This window comes from Lontra canadensis, unplaced genomic scaffold (genome assembly GCF_010015895.1).
Source record: "Lontra canadensis isolate GAN:19392208 unplaced genomic scaffold, GSC_riverotter_1.0 scaffold57, whole genome shotgun sequence".
In the NCBI taxonomy this organism is placed as follows: domain Eukaryota; kingdom Metazoa; phylum Chordata; class Mammalia; order Carnivora; family Mustelidae; genus Lontra; species Lontra canadensis.
The window spans coordinates 5,369,675-5,388,197 of NW_022631051.1; the positions used below are offsets into that span (position 1 = coordinate 5,369,675).

The 18,523-nt window shown below is 39.0% G+C and overlaps 1 protein-coding gene across 1 annotated transcript in view; it reads left to right on the forward strand.

Moving 5' to 3' along the window:
- Nucleotides 1-4,612: 4,612 nt before the first annotated feature.
- The window catches only part of NDUFV2 (NADH:ubiquinone oxidoreductase core subunit V2), a 33,424-nt gene continuing 19,513 nt past the window's right edge, over nucleotides 4,613-18,523 (forward strand). The window contains exon 1 of the mRNA XM_032875751.1: nucleotides 4,613-4,721. Coding sequence (XP_032731642.1) covers nucleotides 4,668-4,721 — 54 coding nt within the window. The 5' untranslated portion in view covers nucleotides 4,613-4,667. The remainder of the gene's footprint in view (nucleotides 4,722-18,523) is intronic.

An 18,523-nucleotide genomic window follows, 5' to 3' on the forward strand; every position in this document is an offset into this window, starting at 1 on the left:
CAGTTTCCCTTTTGGTCCCACATATCCAAGATTACCTTGAGAAGAGTTTGGAAAGATCACAAAGTTATTTATTACCCTTCTATCTCCCCTCACTTCAGAGTGAAACAGCATGAAACAGGTCTAACCCCTCAGTGTACCACTGTGACCACATCACCCTTCTTTGTATCCTCAAATTTCCTACTTGAAAGACCTTTATTCCCTTCTCTCTCTAACATTCTTACTCATCCAGCAATAACTTTATCTCCTTTTTCCCCCTTCCTTTGAAATTGACTCAGTTCCTCTTCTTCCCTCAAAGCCAGACTGAATCTGCATTTCATGTTATTCATTAGGAAACCTGATGAGGTTGGTCAGTATTGTTAGAGCTGGCACGTGAGAGGCAGAGCACACTATGCCATGCCTGAGACTGCTTTAATAAGTATGATGTGATCTAGGAGGATGATTTAATGTTCTAATTATACTTGCAGAAATTGAGGATCAAAGCTTCACAGAATCTAGTAAGAGATGAGGTCAGAATTGCAATCCAAGTCCCTCTGATTAGAAAGCTCATGGTTTTCATTATACCATGTCCTCACTAGTGCCTGTTTGTGATGGTTGGAATGGAGAAGACATCATAGAAATGGCAGAACCCAAGTTCCTCCTTTGTTCACTCCCCTTGACTTCATTACAGTTCTCCTAACTCCTACTCCTCCATTCCTCCCTGCCCCCGCAAACCCCACACACATTCTTTTTTTTTTTAAAGATTTATTTATTTATTTGATAGAAATCACAAGTAGGCAGAGAGGCAGAGAGAGGCGGGGGGCGGGGGGAAGCAGGCTCCCTACCGAGCAGAGAGCCTGATGCGGGCCTCCATCCCAGGACCCGAAGATCATGACCTGAGCCGAAGGCAGAGGCTTTAACCCACTGAGCCACCCAGGCGCCCCCCCACACACATTCTTTAATTAAGGGTTGACCAGTATAGTTAGGGTCAACTTCCCTGGGCTTATGGTAGTAGCACTAACACCGAATCATGGGTATGTCTAACCAGGCAGCCATGCTATTCATTACAGTGTGTAATCAAGCCACTTTCAATCAAGACTATACAGTTAGATCACTGACATTGAACTCACTGGCATGTGTTGGTTTGTGACTAGAAACAATGGCTTTGAGAGTGGAGGGAAGAACAGGGATTTTTCACACATCCCCCACAATTCCTTCCTCTAGATTCTGCAAAGAATAATTGATCATGTATTAGGTTACTTTATATGTGGAGTGGCTCTAGAAATGAACTCATGTTATCAGGTGTGAGGAAGATTAATCCTAATGTTTTCACTTGAGAATTAGTCGGTTAAGGATAAGCCAAAATCATGCTGGACATGAACAGATGTTTTGAACTGGTGAATGAAGTGGTATGTTACACTTACTGGCATTGAATGACTATTGAAAGCATGTACTTTCTGTACATCTTCAAGGGAGGGTTAATAGGCTAGACACTCCTTTAGATCTGATTCTTACTTTTTGAACATTACTCTTTGCACTCTTTGGTTTTGCTCCTAGGTAACAGAAATTAGGGACACCTGCTAAGTCCCGGCGTGGATGTTAGAAACCAATGAGATAAATACCTTTTCCATGGACTGTGAATCCACAAGACACTATCCTACTACAGAAGACTCCCAAGCTAACATTTACCAAGCACTTACTCTATGCTCAGTACTTTTTTTTTGAAGATTTTATTTATTCATTTGAGAGAGAGAGAGAGTGATAGCAAGAGAGAGAACAAGCACAAGCAGGGGGAGTGGAAGAGGGGGAAGCAGGCTTCCCACTGAGCAGGGAGCCCGATGTGGGGCTCAATCCCAAGACTCTGAGATCATGACCTGAGAGGAAGGTAGATGCTTACCTGACTGAGCCACCCAGGCATGCCTATGCTCAGTACTTTTTAAAGAACTTTACAGGTATTAACTCATTTTATTCCCATAATAAAGCAATGAGGAGGGCACTTGGGTGGCTCAGTGGGTTAAAGCCTCTGCCTTTGGCTCAGGTCATGATCCCAGAGTCCTAGGATCCAGGCCCGCATCGGGCTCTCTGCTCAGGGGGAGCCTGCTTCTTCCTCTCTCTCTCTGCCTGCCTCTCAGCCTACTTGTGATCTCTCTATCTGTCAAATAAATAAATAAAATCTTAAAAAAAAAAAGAAAGCAATGAGGAGGGTACTATTACTAGATAGAAGTCTTGAGAGACCAAGTTGCCTAAAGTCACACAGCTACAAAGCAGTAGATACAGGATCTGAACCAGCAATCTCCCTCTAAAGTCTGTTCTGTTAGCCACCATGACAGGTATGCCACTGAGATAAAGAAGTCTGCTGGAGGAACAGCTGAGACCCCTGAAAGGTAAGAGTTCTTTGTCTTCCTAGGGAATGTCGTAATCCACATATGATACTTGGAATTGCTGCAGCTATCCTGTGATCATAACAGGAGTTACAGCTCTAGTTCGGTGGAGTAGAAAGATGGAAGATTCTCAAGTTTGGTTTTTTTTTTTTTTTTTAAGATTTTATTTATTTGACAGAGATCACAGGTAGGCAGAGAGGCAGGCAGAGAGAGGGAGAAACAGGCTCCCTGCTGAGCAGAGAGCATGATGCGGGGCTCGATCCCAGGACCCTGGGATCATGACCTGAGCCGAAGGCAGAGGCTTTAACCCACTGAGCCACCCAGGCGCCCCGATTCTCAAGTTTTTAAGGACATCCTTGAGTAACTGAATTATCTAATCTTGGAACTGCTTTACCTTTAGAACTCTTTTCATGTGATATTATGAACTCAAAACTGTTGAATTTCCTTCCATTTGGTTTTGTTACTTGTATGGAAAAGCACTCTCATTGATACCCATGTACATAAGCATAATCCAACCAGAGACGTACAACTCTTCGAGAGAGTCCACCACGTGCAAGATTTTCATTCAGTTAGCAAGTACTGAATGTCTTCCATACACCAGGTACAGTACAAAATGTTGAATCAAACAAGTTGGGAAGGGCAGGTTCCTACACCTATAGAGAATAATAATCTGGTGGTAAATATGGTACTGAATGTGGAGGCAGACATGTATAAGGAAGGTATTGAGAGAACTAATCTAGACCAAGAGGTCAGAAGACCAAGGTAGAACCAGGTGAAGGCATGTGTACCAGATTCAAAGAATCCATGCCATATCGGTATCATCCATTTGTAAGTTTGTTATATATTTAATTTGCTACATATTTTAGTTTTAGTTGTATAAGACACAGAGTTATGTGTATAATAGTGTTGGGTGTATATATATTTAGGTGAATTTATAATACAATAATTATTTATTTTTAAAAACAAATTTTTGATTTTTTAAAATTTATTTTCTAGTAATCTCTACACCCAACATGGGGCTTGAACTCATGTTTCTGAGATCAAGAGTCACATGCTCCTATGACTGAGCCAGTCAGCTGCCCTTATAATACAATAATTTAAATCAGCATGGAGACCCAGAATATTTTTCCCTTTTAAATGTAAATAGTGAAACCAATTTAGGAGAAGCAGACTAATATAAGGGATAAGCAAAGAAATGGGAATGGAGGCATTTGGTGTCTATTTGTAGCTCACTGGCTGGGAGCCTTCTTGTAACATGAATCTCATACTTCGTAAAATATGATTCATATGTGGTTGCAATGGAATACTTTAGAGTTTTTAAATTAATGAAGAATAAAATTTTAAAATCCCTATACTGCTGTGAAAGTTCCAGAAATCTTTCATAAGTTTAGCAAAGAAAATGGGCAAAAGGAAGGGGTGGTACAGGACATGACACACAAGAAAAGAAGGCAGAGAAGGGAAAAATCAAGAGGCAGTAAAGTGCTTGGTAAACTCTACACAGCAGGAAACAGCACTGTGCATATTACAGCTGTTACTGAGTAAATACTTGTTGGAATTTCCAGAGGTGACCAAACAAACATGAAGAAGGAAGTGGTGTTTTTTTCTTGCTTTATTATGGAAAATTTCTAACATGTACAAAAGTACTGAAAATAGTCATTAGAACTACCGCATCTTCGACAGTCATTAATCATGGCCAATCTTGTTTCATTTCCATTATTCTGAAGCAAATTCCAGATACATTATTTCGCCCCTAAATATGTCAGCACACATCTCTAAAGCAAAAGAATGGGAAACAAGGCATTTAGTGTCTACCTCACTCGGTGACACTCTTCTACATCTTCATATAACTTCATATAACTTGTAATACATGATTTACAAGAGGTTACAACGGAATTTTTTTTTTTAAGTAACCACGATTAAAAAAAAAGGTAGGTGGTTAAATCCCCAAAAGGCTCTCCAGGGGGGGAAGCTCACCTCATAAATCCAGATCGGCGTTACATTCCCTAAAAGCCCAAGGAACAGCTCACTGTCTCTTCCTTTCAAGGTTGAGACCCCAGCTACAGCCTGTGCGACCCAGCCTTTTACGGACCTCGCTGGCCTTCGCCCCGCCCCAGCTGAGGAAGTCTCCGCCCATTGGGCCCCAGCAGCCCCCGCGAGCCTCCGCGCGCCCCCGCCGCCCCATCCTAGGGAGCGGCGCGCCGCCCCGGACTCCCTAGGCCTGGGGTCGGGAGCGCGCACGCCGTGCGTCCCAAAGCTCGCTCGGGATTCCTCGCCTGGTGGCGCAGGGAAAGGCCAACGGTTTGGTCCGCCATGTTCTTCTCCGCGGCGCTCCGGGCCAAGGCGGCTGGTCTCACGGCCCAGTGGGTAAGGAGGTTCGGAATGAGCCCCGGCACTGCCGCCGCCCTTTCATCTTTCTCGATGTCTCTTTTTGTGGTGGGCAACGAGAGCGCTGGGCCCTGGACGGCCTGCAGGCGGTGGCAAGGACACTGCGGCCTTCGCCCTTTCCCAGGGAGGCCGCCACAGCTTCACTGCGAGCGAGGAGATCCGAGGGAGGGTCGCAGACGTAGCTGCGGCGGGTGCGTGGCCTCCCCCACAGGTTTGGGAAGTTAACGCCTAATGTGGTCAAGGAGAGGAAGAAGGAGGGGCCGCCCGGTGGTCAGTTTGTTGCCGTTTCGCCCTAGCGCAGAACATAGGCCTGGCCTGCGTTGGCCAGATAGGTTTCTAAACACCGCCCCCCCCGCCCCCCCCGCGCCCACCGAGGAGGCACCTTGCGGATCAAGCCTGATGACCTTGTTGCAGTCAGGTTGCAGCGCACTGGAGAGGACCCTAAAATTGTTGGCTCCGGCTTGCGTGATTGAAAGCTTGGAGAGCATTTCCTTAGGCGAAAGGGGTTTGATTTAGTGAAGATCGTATTCTGCGTATCGGAAAAGTTCGATAAATAATCGTATCATATTAACTCTGAACACCCCCACAAATACTGCATCCAGAAGGATTTTAAGAGCTTGAATGGGCTTCTGAGGTCCAAGTACATGTCCTTATTTTAGGTAAGGAGATTGAATCTCAGGTCGAAACACTCATTCAAGTTAACTTAGAAATGGTCACTCTATTAACGACGATTATAACAGCATTTACTGGAAAGAAGCCCCCCTTTCCCCCCAGCAGTAAAATAGAAAGGTTGAGTCAGTTCTTAGAAGACAAGGAGAGAATGCATAGTAGTATATATAGTTCAGGGCTTTATAGAGTTAGACCTGAATTTGGCTGGTGGTTTCGCTGCCTTTTCTTGATTTGTGACGTTGGGCTGTGATATCTCTCACTTAGTTTTCTTGGTCGTAAAATGAGAGGAATATTCCAATTTGCGGAGTTTAGTCTTTCAATAAACATTTGAGGTCCTAATGCGTGGCTGGGTTACCTAATAACGATAGGTAACATTTGGTGAATACATTCCGTGGCCAAGCACAGTGTTAAATGTTTACATTCTAAATCTCATTTATGAGGTTGGTGCTGTTATTTCTCCATATTACAGATAAACAGATTTAGACAATCCCTGTTCTTATGGAGTTGATAGTCTCATGTAAAAGAAACTTTGAGGTAAATATACAGTGTAAGAGTACAGTGTTAAAGAGTTACGTATAAGGTCAGTTTGGTTTGAAAGTGTGCAAGATTTTTCCTGGAGGCTATACTAATTGGTGATAAGGTTACATATATGGGAGAGAATATAATAGGTGGAAAGGACAACAGAAGAAAAGGCTATTGATAGTTGGCAGGGAAAAGCTTGGTGCATATAAGAAGCCTCAAGCAGTGTTGGTGGACTCCACTGTTGGTAGTAAGATAAATCCAGAGATGAATTAAGAGAGGTGGGCAGGGCCCAGATGTTGGAGCTCCTTGCCTGCCTTGCGGAAGAATTTGGCATTATCTTAGAGGCAGTGCTGAGCCAGTGAAGGATTTTTAAAGGAGCAGAGGGACAGGGTCAGGTTTCTCCATATTGATTAGATGGCTGGGTGGGAGTGTGGGAGTGAGGGAATAACATTTCATCAGAGCCAGAGGCTGGGAGACTAAATAGATGAGACTCTTGGAAACTCAGGTGAGAGGTGATGAGAATAAGACCTTATCTACTAGTAGAAAGGATAAAAATCAGAGTACAGATAGATTTTAACTTCTTCAGTTTTTGAGGCAGAGGGTTATTAGAGGTATATATCGAAAAGCAGTTTAAACAATAGAAAAGAATATTTTCAGGTAGTGGAAGAAAATTTCAGTCAAGTCTTTATGTTAGTTTCTGCAGCTGTTTTTTTTTCTTTGTACAAATATTACCTGATATGTAGTATGTACCCAGTAAATATGCAGAACTGATGAATAAGTAAGTTTTTGTTGTTCATTTTTTTTCTTATTGAACAACAAGGCAGATCTCTGAAGTTTAAGGTGTACAGCATGATGGTTTGATTTAGAAGTTTAATTTTATTACACAAGTAATGCATTATAGGAAAAACACAATATTAGGAATAGCAAACAGAATAAGCTGAAAAGAAAAAATTACCAAAATGTTAACATTTTTGTGTTTCCAATTAACAGGCCTTACAGATCTTTTTTTTTTTTTTTTTTTTTTTTAAAATTGGACGGTATTGTTCACATTGTTTTGTAGCCTCTTTCTCACAAAACTTTTTTTAAAAGAATTTTATTTATTTATTTGACACAGAGAGAGATCACAAGTAAGCACAGTGGCAGGCAGAGGGAGAGAGAGAAACAGGCTCCCTGCTGAACAGGGAGCCCAATACGGGCTCTGGAATCATGACCTGAGCGGAAGGCCCACGTTTAACTGACTGAGCCACCCAGGCGCCCCTCACAAAACATTTTTGGTCTGCTTTCCTCAACAGTTAGCATTTCTGTAATGTCATTTTTAATGCTATGTGGCATGCCATTGTGAGGATGTTCTATAACTTATATAACCAGCCCTTCTCCCCTTTTTCAAATAGAATATCAGAATGACCTAGCAAAAATCAGGAAAAGTGTAAGAGGTCCCACTAATAAAGTTCCTTTCCTTATAGAGAAAACCATTAAGGAAACAATTTGCATTTTCAGAGAAATCGCTTATTTTGTTATAATTTCTGTTGTATTAACTAACTACCAAGTTCTTTAGCTACAGACTTCAGTTTATCATTGCTTTAAAAATAACCATAACGTAGTACTGTTTAAAAGTGCCTACAAGACAACAGTTGCATGACCTGGAACCATATTTCTTAATCTCTTGGAGTCTCATTTTTCTTTTCTGTAAAGTACAGTAATACCTTATTTAGTGATTATCAAGAATTGCCTAAAAAGTGAATTATGGAGCATTTAGATACTCAGAATAGGCTTTTTCTCTTGCTCAGTAATTTTCCATGGCTTTCTGTAATATTGACCTCACTTTGCAGCTCATCACTGCCTCATTCCCAAGCCACTGCTTAGTTCAATAGGAGTGAAGGAGTTGTGGCATTTTCAAACATTGTATTTTCAGCTTCAGAATTTGGGTTCTTCTTTGTAGTTGCTGTTTCATTTTTTTGTTCTTTGGAGATACTTTTTTTTTGATGTCCTTAAGCATGGGTTTAGCAGTTTTGAAATTGTTCTTTAGTAATCTCCATTGATTGTCTTTTTTCCTTGAAAATGGGCTGTTTTGTTGTTGTTTTATGTTGAGTAATTTTGGATTGTATCCTGGACATTGTGAACGGTATGTCATAGAAACTCTAGATTTTGTTAATTCCTCTGTTAGTGTTTTTTTGTTGTTGTGGTGGGCTCTTGACTCAATTGAACTCAAACTATAACCCAGCTCCCTTCTGAACAGAATCTCAAATATTGGTTCACTTCTTTTAGCTGGGCTGCTTGGAGTTGGCCACATGTGTGTGCATGGTTTGGGGTCAGCCACAGAATTTGGGGCTACTCTGGCTCTTCCTATTTTTGGATTTCCCACTTTCCCATGCTTGTGGTTGTCCCAAACTGTCCTGTGGTTTTTCAAGCCATTAAGGCTACAGGTTTTCTCTTGAGGTTTTAGCTGCAAAGTGCAGGACTCACAGGGGTCTGCCTTCAGGCTAAGAGATGTAAAGTATAAAACAAAAAAAAACCTTCATTGGCTTTATCTAAGTATAGACTCCCCTTCTGTGTCTGTCAGCATTTGGTTGTCCTCCAGTGCCTTCAGAAAGTGTTTTGGGTTTTTGATTTTCTAAAAAAAATAGTTTGTCCAGAGTTTATAGTTGTTAGCGGTTTGGCCTGGTAATATCTACTCCCCTACTCTACAAGTGGAACTTCCTGTGGTGGCATTTTTCTTTCTAAATGTTAAGTTTTGTAGAATGAAGTGTTTTTTCATTCCGTTAGAGGTTCTTAAACCTGATTTTGCAGTGTCCCAGTGTATCTCCATTTTGGCTCAAGGACTCTAAAGGAGTTTTGTTTTTTGCTTTTTTTTTAAAGCATTTATTTTAGTTTTCTGTTGTTACTCTTACAAATTACCACAAACTTGGTGACATAACAGGTATTTGTCTTATGATTCTGTAGGTTAAAAGTTTGACATGGGTCCCACTGGGCTAAAATCAAGGTGTTGGCAGAGCTACTGGAATACTGTAGGGGACAATCTGTTTTCTCGGCTTTTCCAGCTTCTAGAAAAAAGCTGCCCTTATTTGTTGGCTCAGGGCTCCTTTCTTCCATCTTCAAAGCCAGCAAGGGCAGGTTAAGCTCTCACTGCACTGACTTTGCTTTCTTCATTTGTGACCTATCCTTTCTTTTGCTCCCTCTTCCGGATTTAAAAGGCACTCTGATTGCCTTGAACCCACCCTGATAATACAGAATAGAAATCTCCCTATTTTAAGGTCAGCTGATTAGCAATCTTAATTCCATCTGCAACCTTAGTTCTCTTTTGCTATGCATATTAATATGTTTACAGTTCCCCAGGATTAGGAAGTGGTATTTTTGAGCAGCATTACTCCACCTGCCATGGCCTTAAATACTTAAGGGGAAAGAGAAAATGAGCAAATTTTTAATTTATTTGGTGAGGTTCAGCAGGCCACTGCTACACATAAATCAGATCTTTATATTGGACATATGAACTTAGTCTCCATTTCAAACATAAAAAGCTGAATTTCCCTTCTCTTTGGATATTGTTTAATATCAGCCCAGTACTTTGGGTGATAAATTATAGGTTCATTGACCGTGTCAATATGGTTTTCCATTGAGAAACCTTGACCTACTCACCTTTGAGTCAGGTCAGGAAGCATAGCTAGCTGTAGGGATTTTTTTTTTTTTTTTTTAATTCAACAAGCACTAAAGACTTAACATGTTTAAACACTTTTACTTTGCCTTGTTGTTAGAGAGGGAAAGTGCCTTATATGTAGGATACTTTCCTGGATGTTACCCATTTTGTAGATGAGACAGTTTAAGATTCCCAGATAAATATGCCCCAAATTACACAGTAGTAGGAACTTGAACTGGGTTTGTTTACAAGTCCCATTTGTTTGTTTGTTTTCCTTTTAACCACTTTCTAAGTCGTTCAAGTTTACTGAAGGAAATTGATTATGTATGGTGAAGATTTAAATTTAATAGGTGCTATAATAGTACAAGGGTTTGTCACTGTGAGCAGAGACAAGGGAAGTGATTTCACTGTACTTAAGGAAGAGAGCACAGGGGATAAGAGGAGTAGGTTAACTCATGATGGGTACAGTTTTGTTCCTAAGGGAATATCATGATAGTACCATGAAAAAAACTACACAGTTTGGAAAAGATAATGTTCAGATAGCTACATTTATAGCAATATATAGTACATATCCTTGCTATTTTGAAATACGGAGAAGGAAGTTCTTCATTATCACTCACTAAATACTCCTTAATATTCTTCAGTACTTCCCAAGATTCTGGATTGGAAAAGATCTCCTAGCATTTCTTGTTCTTGGCATCTTTAGGTTTTGAAGACCAAAATCTGTCACCTGCATGCTATGATATAGATACCATATACCCTAAAGCAGTAATTCCCAAACTTGATCAAAAGAATCTCCAGTGATACTTTAAAAATACACATACTGAGCTCCTCCTGGTCATAGGTTTATTAAATTTTAAATAATACATGTTTATTTGAGTATTAGTCCTTAGGACTAGAAAACAAAACAGTTTACATTTATACAGCATTTGTTTGTATTTATTTGATTTTCAAGTTAAAAAAAACTGTGCTTAAGCTTTACCAGTTAATTCTTTAAGTTAAAAGGTTTTTTTGTTTGTTTGTTTTGTTTTTAAGATTTAATTCACTCATTTGACAGAGTGAGAGGGAGGGAGGGAACACAAGCACCGGCAGTGGGAGTGGGAGAAGCAGGCTTCTCGCTGAGCTGGGAGCTTGATGCAGGGCTTGATCCCAGGTGACCTGAGCCAAAGGCAGACACTTAACTATTGAGCCACTCAGGCGCTCCTAAGTTAAAAGCTTTAAAATCACTTGAACTTGAAAATGAATGTTCACTCTTAAAATCAACTTGTAATTATTTAGGGTCACATTTGTTTTTGTGAGTGTTGAAGCCTACTGCCTTCATTTTAGGAGCACAAGAAGAAAAGATAATGGGCGACTGGAGTTAGCGTTCAGTTAAAGTTCCAATAACAATAATAATAATGATAGTGACCAGTACAGAAGTACTTTTGCTGATACTATGCTAAATACTTTATCTCATTTAATCTCTAACAGTTTAAAATAGATACTGCTTTGATTTTATAGGTGAGCAAACCTAGGTACAGAGAGGTAGAGTGACTTGCCCAAGGTTACAGTACTGTAATTGATGAGATGAGATGAAGATGAGAATGAACCTAGGTCTGCTGACTGAAATGATGTTTGGATGTTTCATGTCTATGAAGTATTCCTATCCTTAGAATATGTGAGTATTGTTTGTATCCACATTGGAGTTTACATATATAAAGAGTGCTTTGTTTAATTTGTGGTCAGGATAGACAATATTGTTGCAGTCATCTTAATCTGTAATGCTCCTGTAAAACCTGGGCTTTTTACGTAACTTTTCTGTTACGTGATTTGGCCAAATTTTGCTTGTTAATTCTCTTACAGTGCTAGAAAAATCACTTAGATTTCTTTAATCTGAATTAACATTTTTAGTTAAATTATTGATGGAACTTTATTTGGAAGACATTTTAAGAGCCCTCCCAACGTATATTTGAAAATATAACAAAACAATTTTAGTGGTTAAGGCAAAGTTAAGGTTCAAGTAAGGCAAATCTATGTTTGGCTTTTCATTTATTTAGCACTGCCATCTAGGAAAATTTTTTTCCTTTGTTCTTTGAGCCTTAGTTGCTACATCTCTAAAGTGAGTTGATGATAATACCTATGTGGTACAATTGCTGGGAGGAGTAAATGAGTTACAGTATTTATGAAGTTCATAGCATAGTATCTGATGTAGAGTAAGCACTTGTATTTATCACTATCCTTGAAATAGGTATCACTGTTCCTATTAGCCCAGACATCATCTACTTCATTAAACTAAAATGCACTGAAAACTTATTTAAAATGTACAAGTACTTACTCTAAGTGTATACAGAAAGACTCTTGGGGGAGCTTTTTGTTTTTTCTGCTTGTCTTTAGACAGCTGAAGGAAATGGGTTTTGCTTGAGTTGGCAGTGGGCGAGGCTGTAGGTAATAGGCAAGTAGGTAATTGGTGAACAATGGCAAGAAAGTAGAGAGGGAGCCAGTATCACTTTCCCTTTACCTCATGTTTCACTAGTGAGTTGTGACCCCTCTGCAGGTGCACACATATATTACAGATTTAATCTGTAAGTGTTTGGGGGCAGTGTGGAAGGTATATTCCTTGCCTGAAACGGTTGCTTATAAAGGAAAACACCGATTTTCAATTGCTGGACCTTAGTCCTGTCTTTCTGACTAATTAGGTTACTGACTCTGTCAGTTTTGTTTTTGCAGCTTCCTTATCCTTTATGAGGTTTGTCTGGCTGAATATGGCCATTTATAGTGCAAATAACTGATAGAACTGAAAGGTGAGCAGAGTGGATACTGTCAATGTTTGAGCAACAGAAGAAACTAAAAAAACAAATGTAGGGCCTTTGAAAGATTCTGTTCTTGGGGGTGGGTGGAAGAATGCAAAATTAATAAATTTTTGTCATTTTGATCTAGTAGTATTTGTTACACAGATGATGATTGAAAAGAGAAGGGCTGATGGAGCAGATGACTTACATACGAAAGGCCTGGGCTCAGACGTCCTCTCTGTCACTAAATGTGTGGTATAGGTCAGGTTACTGTTTCTAAGCCCAAGTTTATTTAAAAGTAAAATGGAAATAACAACAACTAACTGAAGATTTTTGAGGGGTCTGGAAAAAAAAAGGTATCTTGAAGTACATAACACAGCCATTCAAGTTGAATTCAAAGAAAACTGCCATTATTTGCCTGTTGTAAATTTCCTTTCTTTCTGAAACACTCTCAAAAAAGAGTAAGATGGAATTGAAGTCCACTATTAATTCTGTGCTGTATGTCAAATTATTCTTGTCTGCTTAAAAAAAGTTACTTGAATTTTCATTGAAGTTCACTGAATTCAAATGGAATTCATTGATGTATGGATACTTTAGAGTCTAGTGAGAAACTAGACTCTAGTTTGGTGAAAAGAGTAGACTTTAAGGGGGGAAAACTCCACTTACTCTTCAAATCAGTCCAGCCCAGCCAAATTGTTTATTTCCAGTTCAGCACCACTAAATTGGTCCTGGAATGCCTCTTCAATTCCAAGGTGAAACTAAATTCAAATGGCTTATTAAGTAGTGTAAAGATGTTAATTCAGATTTTTCATATCTTACTTATTCCTTTATTGCAAGTGTCTGATGTGGATGTCATGAGGAGTGTAAAATAGGTGAAGCTCTTAAAGATGTGAAAAAACAGGGCAGCTTTGAAAATGGCCATGTGCTAACTTGATACGAATAACATGCCAGTTGAGAAACAACGAGGGCCAGTATTTATCAGTTTACCCTATTTACCTTGTTCATTGTTTTATAAACAAATTATCTGAGCCTTTTTCCTACTATTTTGAAGTAGTTCTGGCTTCAGACATTGAAATTAAGTTGCTCAAATGCTATGCTAATGTATATATTAGGTTTTCTGTAGGAACAGAAGCATGGCAATTACTGTTTTTTTGAAAAAGTTTTTAAAAAACACAGTAAATAGCTTTTTTCTTTTTTTTTTTTTTTTTAAGATTTTATTTATTTGACAGAGAGAGACACAGCTAGAGAGGGAACACAAGCAGGGGGAGTGGGAGAGGCAGAAGCAGGCTTCCTGTGGAGAAGGGAGCCCAGTGGAGGACTTCATCCCCGAACCCTGGCTGGCATCATGACCTCAGCTGAAAGTAGATGTTTAACGACTGAGCCACGTAGGCGCCCCAGTAAATAGCTTGTTTTAAATATAGGGCATATGTACATACTCTGTAAATGGGAACATGGTGAGCCAGTGAAGGAGGCAGATCTTTTCATTTCTAATCTGTCTCGCTATATATAGATGCATTCCAGGGTTTTCTTCATTAAACTGCTTGATTTCCTAGATCTACTCTATACTTCTGAACTCTGATATCATCAAATAGTTCCTTTCAAATAGCTAATAATAAGGCCATAACCTTGTAAGCATTAGCCCTAAGATCTAATGTGACTTCTACCAATAATTAGTTATGTGATCTTGAGAAGTTTTCATAACTCATTTAAATCTGGAAATAATACCTATCTTTCATGAAAGTTGTGAGAACTAAATAAAGTGTAAAAAGCTTAGTGACTGACAGATAGTACTTCTATAATAATAGATAATGATAGGTAACACTAATACAGTACTTACTACATGCCGGGCAGCATATTAAGCACTTTACATAGATTATCTCTTTTAATCTTTACAACAATCCTATGAACTATGTACTGTTAGTACAGTTTTATAGATGAGGAAAGTGGCTCTGGAGCTGGGCTTTTAACAACCTGGCTGTATTGTCTTTCTGCAAATAGTATGTTTATGGAATATTAAGTACCAGTGATAGATCTCAATTCCCCAGATGTTAAACTGTGGAAAATGTGGCTTTTAGAAATAATGAAATTGACCTATTTGGTATTTGTCCTTTTCCACTGTCAGAAAAACAGTATTTCAACATTTAGTTTGGTGACATTAGGCAAGATGATTTGGACTAGGGAAGAGTCAGCTAGAAAGCTGTAGAGTAATGCATAAACCTGGAATAATGTCTGAAATGGAGTAGTGATAGAGAGGGAAAGGACTAAAGGGAAAGGACTAAATTTTTAAAAATTGAAATGTTGGGGCACCTGGGTGGCTCAGTCAGTTAACCATCTGCCTTAGCTCAGGTCATGATCCCAGAGTCCTGGCATCAAGCCCCACGTCTTGCCCCCTGCTCAGCGGGGAGCCTGTTTCTCCCTCTCCCACTTCCCCTGCTTACGCTCTCTTTTCTGTCAAATAAATAAATTAAATCTTAAAAAAAAAAATTGAAATGTAATACACATGACAAAAAATTCCAACAGTATGAAAGGGTATATATATCATAGTAAGTGTAAAATATACATTAAAGAATAGGGGTACAGAGATATATATTATGGTGACTATATTAAATATATTGCATATATTAAAGAGTAAATTTCCTTCCCTCTGCACATCCCTGATCCCCTTCAGAGACAGTCACTGTTACTGGTTTCTTTTGTAATAACCTCTATACTCATTCTCCATTTTATAACATTTTCCTAAATGTCTATATTCATTCTCCATTTTAGAACATTTTCTGTATTTTGAAAAATTAGTGGGACATGCAGACTGGTATATTTGTAGATTTTTATCTTCTTGTCAAGAACTGTGAAGGCTCTGGGATTTTACCCCTACTTGCCAGCCAACAATTTAACCTGCTTTGGTATCATGGATGCTGACTGAGACTCTTGCATCAGAGACAAGAGGGCTTTATTACTCAGGCCATGCAGGGTAGCACATGCTTCTTGTTTGAGTTAGTTCTCCTTTACCCTCACATCCCATGGGAGTGACGTGGAGCAACCTGGGTGAATGCTTGGCATCACAACTGAAGAACCCAACCCCAGCTGCGAGACAACTTGCCCAACATTTGCCCGAGAGGGAGATACCCTCTACAAAAATCCTTGAAAAGACAGTCTGGAACGAAAGCTGTCAGTGCCTCCTCTCAGGTGCAGAAACCCACACCTATGGAAAATTGTCTGCCAGCACTACTATTTTTTCCTCCCCCAATTTAAGTGAAAAAAGATTTGTAGATTAATTTCAGTGATGAGAAAGGAGATAGTATTTTTCAACCATCTATAATATACTTTCACCACAAAAATTGGTGGTCTTACGTGTTTATAGATAATAAAAATAATTATGTGGAAATTCAGGAAGCTGTCACTAATCTGTTCTTTGTGACAGTGTGACAGTGACTGTTAGAGTCAGCTAACAAAGTGCAATTTAAAAATCTGTTTAGTTCTTAAAATGCAGTTGTTTAAATCTTTCATTTTTCAGTTATTAAATGTTTTATCCTCATATCAGCTAAGCAAATGTGATAATGCTTTAATAGGTTTTATAGTACTTTCAGAGAAACTTTATTATTTGAACCTCAAAGCACTCCAGTAAGTAAACATCCGTTTTATAGGTACAGAAACTGAGGCTTAAAAAAATTAGGTGACTTTTGTAAAGTCACATGTTAAACAAATTTTTTTTTTAAATCTGAAACTCCAGCATTTTTTTCTGTGGCTTAGCTGTTTTTTTCTGTTTTCAATCAGTAGTCTGTTTTCAGTGATTTGGCCTTTAAAACACATAATTTGGGTAGAAGTGTCTTGTGTGTGTTAAACTCATGTGCATATCCAGAATTAAAGGTCAGCCAGAGAGTGCCTCGAAATAGATTTTCCAATACATAGTCATCTAGCCCCAGAGACCAGTTTTCAAGATTATCTCTGTATTTTTCTTTTTTTTTTTTTTCCTGTATTTTTCATTTTAAGTAGTTACGTGACAGATACTGAGCTAATGAGGAAGGGGTCAAATGTTGACCCAAAACTGAAGCTATTTTAACTTAAGAGATTAGTGGTGTTTAATTTGAATAATACATAGGGAAGTTGGAAGGATTAATAGTAGAGGTGGCAAGTTTCATTTTGTATTTGATGAATGTTTTGTTTTATTGTTTTTAAAGATTTTATTTATTGGAAAGAGAGATTGTATGTGTGCCTGCGTGGAAGGGCAGAGGAAAAGAATCCTGAAGCAGGCTCCCCGCCGAGTGTGGAGTAACACCTGGGGCTCTATCGCAGGACCCTGAGGCATGACTTGAGCTCAAGTTGAGTTATGTGCTTAACTGACAGAGCCACCCAGGCGCCCTGATGAATGTTTTGTTTTAAATAAGGTTTTTGTCCGTTAATCCATGCTGCATAGGAAGCATGGAAAATAGAGAAAAATACAAGAAACAGTATGGAAATAAGAATCCCTTATAATCTTGTTAACATTGTAATAACAGAGATAAGCGCTTTAAATTGTTATGGCCTTCCAATCTTTTCATTAGTGTCTCTATTGAATATAATCAGGATGGTAGTTTATGCTTTTTTGTTTGTTTTATTTAACTCTGATATTTTCTAGTTAGGATTGTGGCATAAATACATCTTTCAGTGTCATTATTTTTTAGAAAATACAGTTTTGGCAACTACATAATATGATTTTTGTTGGAACTATTAATATTTACAACTTTTCAATGTTGGGGGGCTCCTGGATGGCTCAGTCAGTTAAAGGTCTGCCTTCAGCTCAGGTTGTTATCCCAGCATCCTGGGATCCAGCCCTGCACCACACTCCTGCTCAGCAGGGAGCCTGTTCCTCCCTCTGCTCCTCCTGCCTGCTTGTGATCTCACACTCTCAAATACATAAATAACAAAAACCTTTCTGTGTTGGGCTTTTTGTTGCTTGTGTTTTGCTGTAACAATACAGAGAATATATTTCTGTATAAACCTTTATCATTTTATACTGTTACTTAGGATAAAAGACTAGAAGTAGAATTAATAAGTTAAAAGATGGAAACTTTCTTTAGTCTGTCCATACACCATGTCAGTTTGCTCTCCTAAAAGGCAGTTTTTACCTAATGTATAACAGTTTTTACCTAATGTATAAGCATCCCTACTTCCGTACATACACCAGAACTGTTATTGTAAAAAAAAAAAAAAAAATCAGCGCAAGTTTGATAACTGGAAATGTTATTTCATTTAAACATGCATGTTTTTTTATTTTTTTAATTTAAATTCAATTAACCAACATATGGTACATCATTAGTTTTTGATGTCATGTTCAGTGATTCATTATTTGCGTATTACCACCCAGTACTCATCACATCACATGCCCTTCTTAATGCCCATCACCCAGTTACTCCATCCCCCCACCCACCTCGCTTTCCACAACCCCCCATTTGTTTCCCAGAGTCAAGAGTCTCTCATGGTTTGTCTACCTCTCTGATTTCTTCCCATTCAGTTTTCCTTCCCTTCTCCCAATGTTCTCTGTACTATTCCTTATATTCCACATAATGATAATTCTTTCTCTGATTGACCTGTTTCACTTAGTATAATACAGTCCAGTTCCCTCCATGTCAGTGTAAATGGTAGGTATTCATCCTTTCTGATGGCTGAGTGATACTTCATTGTATATATAAACCACATCATGTTTATCCATTCATCTGCTGAAGGGCATCTCGGCTCCTTCCACAGTTTGGCTGTTGTGGACATTGCGGTGCATGTGCCCCTTCTCTGCACTATATCTGTATCTTTGGGGTAGATACCCAGTAGTGCAATTACTGGATTGTAGGATAGCTCTGTTTTTAACTTCTTGAGGAACCTTCATACTGTTTTCCACGGTGGCTGTACTGCCAACAGTGTAAGAGGGTTCCCCTTTCTCCACATCCTCGCCAACATTTGTTGTTCCTTGTCTTGTTAATTTTAGCCATTCTGACTGGTGTGAGGTGGTACCTCATTGTGGTTTTAATTTGTATTTCCCTGTTGCTGAGTGATGTGGAGCATTTTTCCATGTGTTTTTTGGCCATTTATATGTCTTTGGAGAAGTGTCTGCGTGTCTTCTGCCCATTTCTTGACTGGGTTATTTGTTTTTTGGGTGTTGAGTTTGGTAAGTTCTTTATAGATCTTGGATACCAGCCCTTTATCTGTTATGTCATTTGCAAATA